Here is a 13,344-nt window from a genome sequence, read left to right on the forward strand (position 1 = left end):
TATGATGGCAGGTGCCTGTAGTCCAAGCTACTTGGGAGGCTGAAGTCAGAGGATCACTTGAGCCCAGGAATTTGAGACTGCAGTGAGCTGTGCTAGCACCACTGCATTACAGCCTGGGTGACAGGAGTAAAACCCTGTCTCAAAAAAAAGAAAGAAAGAAAGAGAGAAAGAGAGAGAAACAGAGAAAGAGAGAGAGAAAGATTTTGATATTGATTCATTCAGATCAAAAGATATTGATCTATGCAGAGATCATAAACCCTTAGAATTTTAGGAATGTTAACAAGTAAAGTATTTTTATATGCAAATTCAGATAATGGACAAAATTAGCTGAAAATATATGTTATCCTTTAAATGCCTGGCTTTACAACGTGGAGAGTTAATGTGGAGGCTAATAATTTAAGCTACATATATAAAGTATATAATAAATCATCTTGTAAACAGTATTATATTTCAGTAATTAACTGAAGCATATAAAAATTATATATATTTTCCATTATAGCACAATTTACAAAAAATGAAACATCCTGTTGTCTTCCTACAAAAATCAGATCATAAACATTTAGGTAGAAATACCTATTTGATTAAAATTTAAAAATGAAGACTATTTTTGGTTATAGTTAATAGGAATTATGGGCTTTTGTTGTGTGAATTTGGATTTATTTTCAGATTTTCCTATAATGATAAAGAATTGCAGGTAGTATTGGACTTGCTTTTTAGCTCATTGGGATATTTTCCTCTCATTATGTACTATGTATACACTTCTGTATGGCTAAAAAAATAAAACAATTACCAAGGAAGGCACAAAGCAAACGCTATATTAACTCATCTGATTACATTAAAACTTAATAACATTAGAATTCTGATACATAATGATCTCACGAAGTTTGAAGTTTCACTATCTACTAGAATTTCCTTTCCAATATGTTAAACGTGTAAAAAGAAAGGTTGGACTAAAACGCACAATAACACTGACCAAAGAGAACTGAATAAATCATTATTATGTGTACAGTAGGAAGCATTAAAATAATAAGGACTCTGAATTCTAGATGTGGCTTATTAGGCAAACCTCTTATGTTTCTGTATCTAAATGTATAAATTTATTAGCACAATATGACCCATAGGTCTCTCCCTACCTCCTGAATTTTATGATTTATGAATATCCAAATTTTCAGGGCAATGTTTTAGCCTATTAATTTTACTAAACCACAAAAAATTTAAGTTACTTATGAATCTAAACTACACAAGTGTCCTATCATTTCAGCAATTCATAGCTAAAACTTTTTTAGTTTGGCCTAATGACATTTCCTTAATCAAAAAACTTGTAGGCATTTTCTAAGACATGGAATGTTATTAGTTTTAAAAAAGATACATTGACTCAGATTTCATTTTCCGTAACTGAATTCAAAGTAATTTAGGTGTGAACGTTTCCCATTATCACAGGTTTAAATTATAGGATTTTTTGATTTGAAGACAATTCATGACACCATTTAGTTCGACCCCCTCATATTGCAGTGCAAATTTTCTTATCAGTCACAACAGAATGAAAATAAAGTATATTATCTCATGCATTTGATTTTTAAAATAAAGATTAGTATTTACGGCTCTATTAATGCTAATTTATCATGTAATAAACTATTATTTCCTCAAATATTAAACTACGAAATGTAAGCTGTATGAAAGTTCACTAACTGTAATCAGTACATCAACTACTTTCATTTTCTAAAAGCTGGAAAAAGTCATTTGAAGAAAAAAAATTCCAGCACACTCACCTAGTCTGAAGCGTCAGAACACTTTATTGCTGTTAATGGACTAAACATGGCTGGACACTTTGAACTTAAAACCAAACTTCATGTATTTCATTTTATTAACAGTTTTAACCTCAGGGAACCGCCCACTCAAGCTTGCTGTCTATGTTTCCTGTTGAGTGTGGAAATTTCAGAGAAAAAAATACCACACAGCATCAGTGTGTTTGCGATGTGGTAAGCTTCTTTTCTGTGCAGGGCACCTTATTTTTCTATTGTATGAGAACATTGTTTTTCTCTTTTCTTAGATATATGACAACTGCAAAATGTGAAAGCAATTTGAAGAGGTGATTATCGGTATATGTGCTGCTGAGGCGAACACGAAGCGGTGATAATCAGAAAAAAGAAAAAACATTTAATGATTGCTAAAAAATTATTATATGAAAAGTTTAAGGAGGAGCCTTTTCTATCTATTCATATTGCCAACTGAAACCCAAAGGAAAAAAAAGAACTCTAGAATTATCTGGTACTTTAATAAAATAACTTAATAATTACTAAAACCATGAGAGAATTTTGGTAGGTATGTATCTGTTTATTACAATTAGATCCTAACGTATTAGAAAAACAATCCCAGAAAAGCTTCATCTTTCAGAGGAAGAGAGATCATTAAACAGCCCAGTACTATTACAACCTCATTGTAGCTGATACCTTATTATTTCAGAGGAACCACACAATTCCAGAAAAACAAAAGGAATAGGAGAGTTGTTTGAGGCTTATAATATTGAAATTTTACCTCTACTATTCACTGAATAATGGCTCTTTGTTTTATAAAATAACCTATTAAACAACCATACATTTTAATAATGAATACACAAAATGAACAACTAAATGCAGGTATAACTCTGCTTATTTCTAAAATCTGATATGATCAAAATATTAAAACATTAACACTTATAAAGAAACCATTTATATGTGATATTAACTTAATATATAAATACACCTATGATCTGGTATTCATATTAGGATATACTACATACAACTAGTGATCAAATCACATGTTCTATACTTTTTATAAAAGTCAAGCAAGAAAGAAGACGCTTGTTAAGAGAGGAATAAAAAAGTTTTAAGTACATTGTTATGGTGTTACAACACTAAGAATCAGAAAAATATTTTTAGAAATGTTATTGGTTTTTTAAAAAAATACACTGACTCAGATTTCATTTTCCATAAGTGAATTCAAAGTAATTTAGGTGTGAAGGTTTTCCATTATCACAGGTTTAAATTATAGGATTTTTTGATTTGAAGACAACTCATGACACCATTTGGTCCAACCCCCTCACATTGCAGTGCAAATTTTCCTATCAGTCACAACACAATGAAAATAAAGTATATTATCTCAAGCATTTGATTTTTAAAATAAAGATTAAGTTACCATCTATGGCTCTTCTATTAATGTTAATTCACAACGTACTAAACTATTATTTCCTCATATACTAGACTACTAAATGTAAGCTGTATGTCACATATTACTGTGATATCCTTACAAAGTCTTAGCAACAACTACTCTGGAGGCAGGGACGTGGCTCAGTAAAGGCAGGAATCCTAAAAGTTAAGTTTATAGTTTACAATTAAAGTATTTAACTGTTAAAAGATTTATTGCCATTATAAATGACTAGATTTTTGAACGGCAAAGAAAATGTGCATGATATGTTAAATGATAAAAACAAACAACAAATAGTATAAAACAATTTCAAAACAAACATACACACATATAAAAATGTCTCTATGAGTATATGCATAAAAAAATCCTGAATAATGAGTATAAAATTTTTTTTAAAAAGTTGTCTTCGGATGATAAATTTTCTTTATGTTCTTTGATACTGTTGGAGTATTTAAACATAATGAGCTATCACTTACATTACTAGGGGAAAAAAGCAATTTCCACTTTTGGAAGGAGGAAGAAAAAAACCAAGAACACAAAACTCCCTTTACTCTGGAAACACAAAGAAGGTCTGTTAGATAAAGGCTTAAGAACAAAATTTAAACAGAGTGAAATCAAAAGCAAACTTTCTAGTTCTCTTTATTAAAACTCAAGCCTCTAATAGCAGTAGATGCCAAGCACATAACTAATTAACAGACTTAGCCTCTCAAAGTAATTTTCACTGAAAACAGACTCTTGTCTCTAACACACCTGTGTCCAGTTGGTCATCAGATTCTGCTAGTTCTGCCTACAAAACATTCCTTAAATTTGTTCCCTATTTTCCATTCCATTACCAATGTTTTTGTACAGGCCTTTATTATTTTCACTTGGATTACTGCAATTACCTTATAATTAGTTTCTGGGTAACGAGGCTTTCCTTTCTAATCCATTCTCCATCATTGCTCATAATACTATTTTCTAAAACACAGATCTTATCATGTCATTTCACTTGTTAAAAAGCAAATCAGCTAGGTCAGGAGTGGTGGCTCATGCCTGTAATCCCAGCACTTTGGGAGGCTGAGGTGGGGGGACCACCTGAGGTCAGGAGTTCAAGACCAGCCTGGCTGACATGGTGAAACCCCATCTCTACTAAAAATACAAAACTATTAGCCAGGTGTGGTGGCATGCGTAATCCCAGCTACTAGGGAGGCTGAGGCAGGAGAATTGCTTTAACCCAGAAGGCGGAGGTTGCAGTGAGCTGAGATTGGGCCACTGCACTCCAGCCTAGGTAACAGAGTAAGACTCCGTCTCAAAACAAAAACAACAACAAAAAAAGAAGAGCAAATTGACTATGATAGACCCTAAAGAAACAAAGACAATAAATGGTAAACAAAAATAAGACAACTTATCTCTTAACAATATAATTTAAATAAATATGGAAATGGCTTGATAACATGAAATAAGTCACTATATTTCTCAAAAATGTTTAAAAAAGGAAAGCAACCTTGAACAAAATATTATATTAATAACATAATATCTGATCAGCCTATTCAGAGCTGCAATGCCTGGCACACTATTAATGTTCATATAAAAAATGAATCAATAAACTAGACAAGCTAGTTTATCATTCCCTCAACATTATTTACTGTTAAATAGTGATAATTCTGTAATCAAAAATTTGAAATATTTAGAAAAACTTAAGAAAAAATATTTAGAAAAATTTTAGTAAACTCAATCCATCTTTTAAAAAAATTCAGACAATGAAACAGATTTGGCTTACCTTGCAAATACCCTGTCTTTATTTGCCTTTTCTTTGCCATACTGAACTGACTGGACTTCAGTTCTCCCACTGAAATATATAAATATGCACAACAATAAAGTCTTAAAGAGAACTATAAGATAAAATGACAACACATAACATGATTATAGTATAATTTCCTAAAAGACAAGACATTTCTAGCAGAGAAAAGGAAGCAGAGAATAAAAAGACTGGACAACATTCCAATTCTGCCTGGATGAATGAAGCTTAGTTACATTTCTCCCATTCATGAAGAAAGATGTGTTCAACTCCCTCCATGTCCAGACACAGAACAGCTCCAGATTTTTGTTTAGAGGAAGGAACTGAGGCAGAAAAATGGTGGGGGTTTGGCACTAGGAGATTTGTTTTCAAGCTGATTTGTCTAGAGGGAAATTGTTGATACAGAGAAACTGATCTTCTTCTGAGGTATACACCAATGTGTTCAGATGAAATTTGTTAATAAAAGTTCTCAGAGCATTTATTTGAGACATTCTCATTACTTAACTGTGAATGAACATAAATTTGAGGTGTATCAAATGTAACCATATACAAATATAGATAACGAATGCATATAAAATCAGCCAAATGCCAGTTTCCATAGTTAAGCAAGCAATTTTAAGACTATTTTCCATGGATAAAGATCAGTAAATATGAATTGAATGACACTTTTATGAGATTTTAATGGAAAAATGAGAAATATTACCATGATTTTTAAACTTCAAGTTGAATTTTCCTAAGAAAGTATTTCCTCTAAGAGGGAGGTAATACATTAAAGTTCATCATTGTTTTGTATTTCCACATTAGAATAATGATGTTAATCCTCTGAATACTTTGGAACAGAGATAAGGATATGTACATGAAGAGACTGGTGGAGAAAGTAATAGATCTGATAGTCCCAGTACCATCTGTCAGTCAAAAGAGCATTTCAACATTTTAAGTATGACAACAGTTCCAGTATTCTCCACCACTGCTTATTATGAAGGGAAAAAAAGTTTATTTAGTGCATACTCATTAGGGACAGGACTGTGTCCAGCTACCATTTTTTATGCTCCCATTCCTAGTTCATTTACAAGACGTCTAATCATTTTGATGATTAAAAAGTGCTTTGGATATGCTTTAAAGTTCTTAAGAACTACAAACGCAAAGCTTAACTTTTTAAAACTATAAATATATACGATTACATATATACAATTTAATGTGCGAGCTGTCATAGGCCCAATCCTGTCCTGTGCCCTATGTTTTGCAAGGGCTATGATAAACAAATTCCATTTTCTAGATTATTTTGCCTTAGGTTCTGCTTTTAGAAGGTACTGGTGGAAGATCAGAAAGTGGAGAAAGGCAGAGCAGGAAACTGGTAGCTGCTGGCAGCTGCTTTAATAGTTATGGGGATAGGGCATAGTGAGAAAAAGCATCCTGTAGATGGTCCCATCCTTGATTAAAGCAGTACTTCTCTGCAAGATACAGACTGACTTTTCTTCACTGGAAAATTAATGTATCAGTCAGAGTTCAGTCAGGGAAACAGAGCTCTAACAGTGTAGTAGCAGGTGTAGGTTTGTGGACTCCAGCCCACGGGTGACCCATGCATCTGAATTTTAGGCATTACCCCTTCTTCCTGTTTGTTTCTCCATAACCACGTTTCCTCCCTTTTGCTTTCCCAGCATTTCCAACAACCATGTAACTAATTTCTTCAATTGAATTGCTTTTGTTTGAAATACCAAAAGGGCTTTCTGTTTCCCTGACTGAACTCTGACTGATACATTAATTCTCCAGTGAAGAAGATTCAAATGGGACACTTACTCAAAAGGCTGGAGTAAGAAGTTAAATTTCATAAAAAACATTTAAAAAAAAATTAATGAGAGAAAGTCTTATATTTCATATTGTCCATAATACAGACATTAGGGGTTCAGTATTATCATTACCACAAAATGAAAAACTGTTCCAGTTTCGGAACACTAAACTTTCACAGTAAGATACTTATCTTTTGAGCAATGAGAAAGTTCTCTCTCTCTCTCTCTCTCTATATATATAGGCTTATTATAAGTTATTCAAGCAACATAGAAAAATATAAAAAGAACAAAAAAATTGTTTTTAGCCACAGTCCCATCCATAAAGAAATCATCACAATTATAAGCAGGTAAAAATCATTCTGAAATTCATGTATATAAACATTAAAAAGGCTAGACATACAGACACAATAATTTTATTACAATGTAATTATGGTATATATGCCACTTTCAATAAAAAAATTAAACTGGTTTCCAGTGAAATAAAAGATAAAAAAGACTGCCATTCATTTAAAAAAAAAGGAAAAAAGATTAAGAAAACCTTAAGAAGCACTGTGTTAACGTCTAAAATTGTTTCAAACTTTAAGGGTTCAAACACTTCCTCCCACTAGTCCCTTGCTTCATTTTTTTTTTAAGTTATATTATTTATTCTACTTTGGCAAAGTTTATACTATTTTAATTTTATTCTGCAGTTATAATTCTCATAGTTGTCAATAATTGTTTCTATATAGAGGATTTAATCTTCACTCTCAGTGCTTTTTATCAGGATTCTTCTTTGGTTATTTTGATTTATCTCCTGGTTTGCTGAATTTTACTACTCAATAAATGTTTCCAGGAAGGTCCTGAAGATGTTATATTCTCTGAGTTTTTTCATATTGGATAATGTCTATGTGTTGACTTTGGACTTGAATGGCAATGTGATCATGTTTAATATTTTTTGGTCATGTTTTTGTCTTTAGGACTTGGTTGACAAACGATGGCCCAAAAGTAATACAAGCTTGAAGACATAAGTTTTATTTGGCATACATACTGTTTGTTGTTGTTAAGAGACAGGGTCTTGCTCTGTCACCCAGGCTGAAGTGCAGTGGCCTGATCATAGTCCTGTAACTTTGAACTCCTGGCCTCAACTGATCCTCCTCCCTGAGACTCCTGAGTAGTTAGGACTACAGGTGCATGCCAAAAAGCCCGGCTAATTTTTAAACTTTTGGTAGAGACAGGGGTCTGCCTATGTTGCCCAGGCTGGACTTGAACTCCTGGCCTCAAACAATCCTCCCACTTTGGTCTCCCAAAGCACCGAGATTATAGGCCCCCATGCCTGGCCTACATTATTTTAAAATATTTAATTAAAACTGATAAACCACTAGCAGACTAATCAAGGAAAAAAGAAGACACAAGTTACCAATACCAAGAATGAGACAAGCAACATTATTACATATTCTAGAGATTAAAAAGAAATGGGGAATATTATAAACTCTGTGCCAATAAATTCAACAATCTAGATGAAATGGATAAATTTGCTGACAGACACAAACTACCAAATCTTGCTCAGGAAGAAAGACAAAACCTTAATTGCCTTATCTATTAAAGAATTTGAAAGTTCAAAACCTTCCTATTTATAAGTAAGACTCCTGCCCCAGATGAATTAATTTGCAAATTCTATCAAACATTTAAAAAGGAAATAATATTATTATTATGCAGCCTCTTCCAGAAAATGGAAGAATGTGTTCTCAACACATTCAATGAAGCCAATTTGACCCTGACATGATAAAATCTGAAAATGATATCGTAAGAAAGAAAACTACAGAGATCTATCCCTCATAAACACATATGCGAAAATCCTAAACAAAATTTAGCAAAGTGAATCAATCAATATATATAAAGGATATCATTGCCAAGTGGGGTTTATCCTAGGAATGTAGGGCTGGCTTAACACTTGAAATGCAATCAAAGTAATTCATCATACTAACATCAGATTTTAAACTTTGAATATGATTTCTTATGTGTGAATTATACTTCAATAAAGCTGTTAAAATAATTGTTCAATTTTCTAAAATGTACATATCCCATTTAATAGTCCTTAATCTCAGTTTTGTTGAAAAACATGTAAAATTTGTCAATACTAGGCCAATCTTCCCCAAGGGCAGTTAACAGCCTTCTGAATGGCAGGTGTTGCTCCCCTCCCGGTTGATCTTTTTTTTTTTTTTTTTTTTTAAATCAGACTGTCCTTGAACTTGCTTTTATTAATATTTATGGTACAAATTTCCTTCTGTTTCAGTGATGATTTCCTCCCAAACAGGTTTTTCCAACTGTTTTTTGTATTTGAAGTCACCATATGTAAACTTTGTTTGCTTTGGTACGGTTTGGGTAACTTCTTTGACTTTTTTCTCATCTTGTCTGAGACTTACTTGAATTACAGTTGAAGACTGATTATTGGTCCTACTCATTTCTTTGTATCTAAATTAAATGGTGTGTGTTTATGTCACATTCGCAAGGACAAAGCGGAGAAAAGAGAATTCGAACAGAGGGTAAGAGTAGTCCTTGTATAACTACCCTGGTAATCAATTAGAAATTAAATTCACTGAAATAATATCTTTAGGGTTTGTACTGTTCTCATTTCACATAAAGCCGTGGAGATTTCTTCTGTCCTTGCTGAGATTTATTAACAGTAGGTAAGCCTCTCTGCTTTTTCCTTGACTTTCATTATAGGTCTGACACTTTCTCCTTCCATCTATTTACTTTTAAATTTGTAAGTACTGTCACCTTACTTTGCTCAAAATTGCTTTCAGGAAAGGCAAAAAAAGGAGTTAAACATGACAGCAAACCGCTTAGAAAATTACTGTGCCTTTTGTTCGGTTAAAAATATTCTAATTCTGTTTGTTAATACTGAACTTTTGAGCCACTTTTGCTAATTTTTCTGGGGTTGGAGTCATGTATTTTAAGTGACATATCCTATACTAAGCTTCATACTGTTATTTTTACTGACATTACAAATTAGGCAATTATACATGTTTAGGTTTACTATTTAAATCTTTTCTGGGAACATCTAAACATTTTTCTCATGAATATATAACATGAATTAATCTTAACACATACCGGTCAAGGCTTTTTTATTTTATTTTATTTTTATTTTTGAGATGGAGTCTCACTCTGTCACCCAGGATGGAGTGCAATGGCAAGATGTCGGCTCACTGAAACCTCTGCCTCCTGGGTTCAAGCGATTCTCGTGCCTTAGCCTCCCAAGTAGCTGGGATTACAAGTGCCCGCCACCATGCCCGGCTAATTTTTTTTTGTTTTTGGTAGAGACGGGGTTTCACCATGTTGGCCAGGCTGGTCTTGAACTCCTGACCTCTGGTGATCCGCCTGTCTCGGCCTCCCAAGGTGCTGGGATTACAGGTGTGAGCCACTGCGACTGGACAAGGGTTTTATTTATCGAAGATGAAAAATCTTATTTTGTGAAGCATAAACCAACAAGAATGAATAATACTTGTTTTACTAAAAGATAATGAGTAACTTTCTACATGATTCTTACCAGGTTCCACTTAAAAACTAGCTTTCTTGGGCCCTGTAATAATTCCATAGGTAAAACTAATCAGAGCTTCTTCAGATTTAGTTATTCCTCAAAGATCTGTTGCCTTCAGAAAAAATAAAAGCTATCAAGAATAAAACAATTTTAGGAAACGGAACCTGGGGTTACTGTTCAATGACTAAATCTGATTTTGCCTCGTGACTATTTTAAACTCTTTACAATAAAGGGTCTGACAACCCAAAAATATGCTAAATTCTAAATTAAAAAACCAATAATTATATAGTTTTAAGCAGAAGATATCTTGGTTGTCTTAGAACAAAGAAAAGTTTTCAAGTAAATATCTAATAAAGACACAATAGAAATTATGTCACCTGTCTTGATTGTAAATAAGTAAATGTAGTTAATTTACTCCAGAAAATAATGACCAGGAAATACAGAAAACAGAAGTGGCTTCTCAAGCCTGTAGTATATCACAAGAACCGATAGAACTTTTTAATGATACTGATACAGAGGTTGCAATCCATGCGAATTTTGACTCAGTTAAGTATGTGTAACAGAGGCTGTATGGTTCCATAAACTACATCTTTATTTTCAAGAAAGGAAAAAACCCCAACAATAAAGCCTTAACACAGAAGCAATACTTACCAGTACCGGAATTTTGAACCTAATGTAAAATAATGTGCAAAAAAATTCTTTTGAGGTGGAAGTGGTCTGTCCAAACGGAAGAATGTGTGATGTTCTACACATGCTTTCCACAAATTTTTACATGCTCTGTAATTCACCATATTAAATCCCAATAATGTTTCTCTAGATTCATGCTGTAATAAATGACAAAATGCAGAGAATACCAAAAAAATGTCAGGATCTAATGCTCCATTTAATTTGCTTTTGACAGATAAATTATTCTAGCCTTCTAAACACGAACTTGTTAATGATATAGATAGAATCTACAGGATCTTTTATCTAGGGTTTTTTGCTTATCCAATAAAAAGGCAATGAAGTATATGGAAAAGCCTGCAAAATCTGGACCTAATTCAGACTTTTTTTTTTTTTTTTTTTGAGACAGAGTCTTACTCTGTCACCCGGGCTAAAGTGCAGTGGTGCAATCTTGGCTCACTGCAACCTCCGCCTCATGGGTTCAAGTGACTCTTGAGCCTCAGGGTCCCGAGTAGCAGGAATTAAAGGCATGCACCACCAAACCCAGCTAACTTTTTCTATGTTTAGTAGAGACGGGGTTTCACCATGGTGGCCAGGCTGGTCTTGAACTCCTGACCTCAAGTGATCTACCTGCCTTGGCCTCACAAAGTGCTGGAATTACATCATGAGTTCCCGTGCTGGCCTTGTTCATTCATATTACAACTCTTAGGAACTTTTACCTTAGATCATAGAAATGAGCTCAAACTTTTAATATGTATCTGTTTTCAACATTAGCTATGACTCTGTTTCAAAATATAATTCTAGGCCATAAATTAAATGTTAAAATACATCATCACAACTTTTAACAATATTCCTAATTTAAAATATCTGTCGAGATTGTAAATAAGAACATTCAGCAGCTCTGAACACTATTACATAATTCAAATTTTAAAATTAGTACTAAAATAATTTTCCATTTTCTTGAACACTGGTACAGATTTCTAAATAAATAATGTCATTAAAGTAAACCATATATAGCAACATTCACATCCCATAATTGCACAGCTCTGATTTTCACACAATAAATGCAACCATTTAACCTTTACCCAGTTCCAGAAATGGATCGTTATTACCACCGCAGAAGTATCCTTTATCTCCCCTTTCTACCAGATTACCTTCCCAAAGTTAATCACTCTTCTGCCTTTATCACCATAGAATAGTCATGCTTGTTTTTGAACTTTATTGTACATACATGGAATCACACATATGTGTCTTTAGGTCTGGCTTTTGTTCAGCATTATGTTTCTGATATAAATTCAAAGTTTGTGAAGCAGCAATTCACTCATTTCCACAGTACTCTATTATAATGAATTTAATAGTTAACTTATCCACTTTACTGTTCACAGACATTTGATATTTCTAGTTTGGGGATATAAGAATGCAGCCATGCATATTTCTGTATGTTCTCTGGTGTACACATATGCACATTTTTGTTGCTGGGTCATTTGATGTACGCATATGCTCAGCTTTGGTAGATAATGCCCAACAGTTTTCCAAAATGGGTAGATCAATATACACTCCCTCCCACCAGTAGTATATGTGCCATATATTCAGAAACTACTGGTTTATCAATTTCTTTCCCCTTACTGTTCTGTTGTGTATGTAGAGGTAGCATATTTTGGTTATACTTTGAACCTCCTTTATAATTACTGAGGTTCAATGTTAATGGCCACGTGGATATCCTCAATTGTGAACTGTCTATTCAATTCACTGGCATATATTTCTATCAGGATGCATATAAAACCAAGGATTCTGTGTGTATTACATAATGTTCTATACTGTTTCACTCTCTTAGTGATATCTTTTGATGAAGAGAGTTATTAATCTTAACACAGTCCAAATCATCAATCTTTTAAGGGTATGAAGGTTTCCTTCTATGTCCGGTTAAAGATATCCTTGCCCATCAAAATTTCATTAAGATATTTCCCATGACTAATACATAATAAAATGCCCATGTATAAAGTATTAAACTATCATATCAGAAGGAAACATGCTTAAAACATCACTTCTTGATTACGAGAAAATTAAGTCTTACTTATGGTTAATAGTTGTTTTGTTTGTACTAACATATATAGTTTATATGTTTTACCATATGCCATAAACATTATGCAAAGTAAGAGAAAATGTCTCAGCTACTGTGATGCACTAATGCTTCTCACTATCAGCATCTAAGATGCATATATATTCACGCATTTTGACACTTGGTATACTTTTCAAAAAGTCTGTAAGTAATTTCCATATTCTATCATTATATTTGAAATGTAACAAACATTTTTCCAGCCCAATTTCTAAACAATACACAAAAAAAGTTGTACTGAGAGATAAGTATATTGTATGAAGTTTGGGTATTTAAAAACAAAGAGATGTTTTAGAAAGAC

The 13,344-nt window shown here is 33.1% G+C and overlaps 1 protein-coding gene across 7 annotated transcripts in view; it reads right to left on the reverse strand.

The window, feature by feature from the left end:
* LOC105492475 (protein tyrosine phosphatase non-receptor type 4) overlaps positions 1-13,344 on the reverse strand; it is a 238,258-nt gene that overhangs the window by 53,807 nt on the left and 171,107 nt on the right. For all 7 annotated transcript variants that reach the window (XM_071072609.1, XM_011759654.3, XM_071072610.1 and 4 more), the window contains 2 exons: positions 10,916-11,088; positions 4,943-5,011 (listed from right to left, as the gene is read on the reverse strand). In XM_071072609.1, the coding sequence (XP_070928710.1) occupies positions 4,943-5,011; positions 10,916-11,088 (242 nt within the window). The remainder of the gene's footprint in view (positions 1-4,942; positions 5,012-10,915; positions 11,089-13,344) is intronic.

Source organism: Macaca nemestrina, chromosome 11 (assembly GCF_043159975.1).
Source record: "Macaca nemestrina isolate mMacNem1 chromosome 11, mMacNem.hap1, whole genome shotgun sequence".
Classification (NCBI taxonomy): domain Eukaryota; kingdom Metazoa; phylum Chordata; class Mammalia; order Primates; family Cercopithecidae; genus Macaca; species Macaca nemestrina.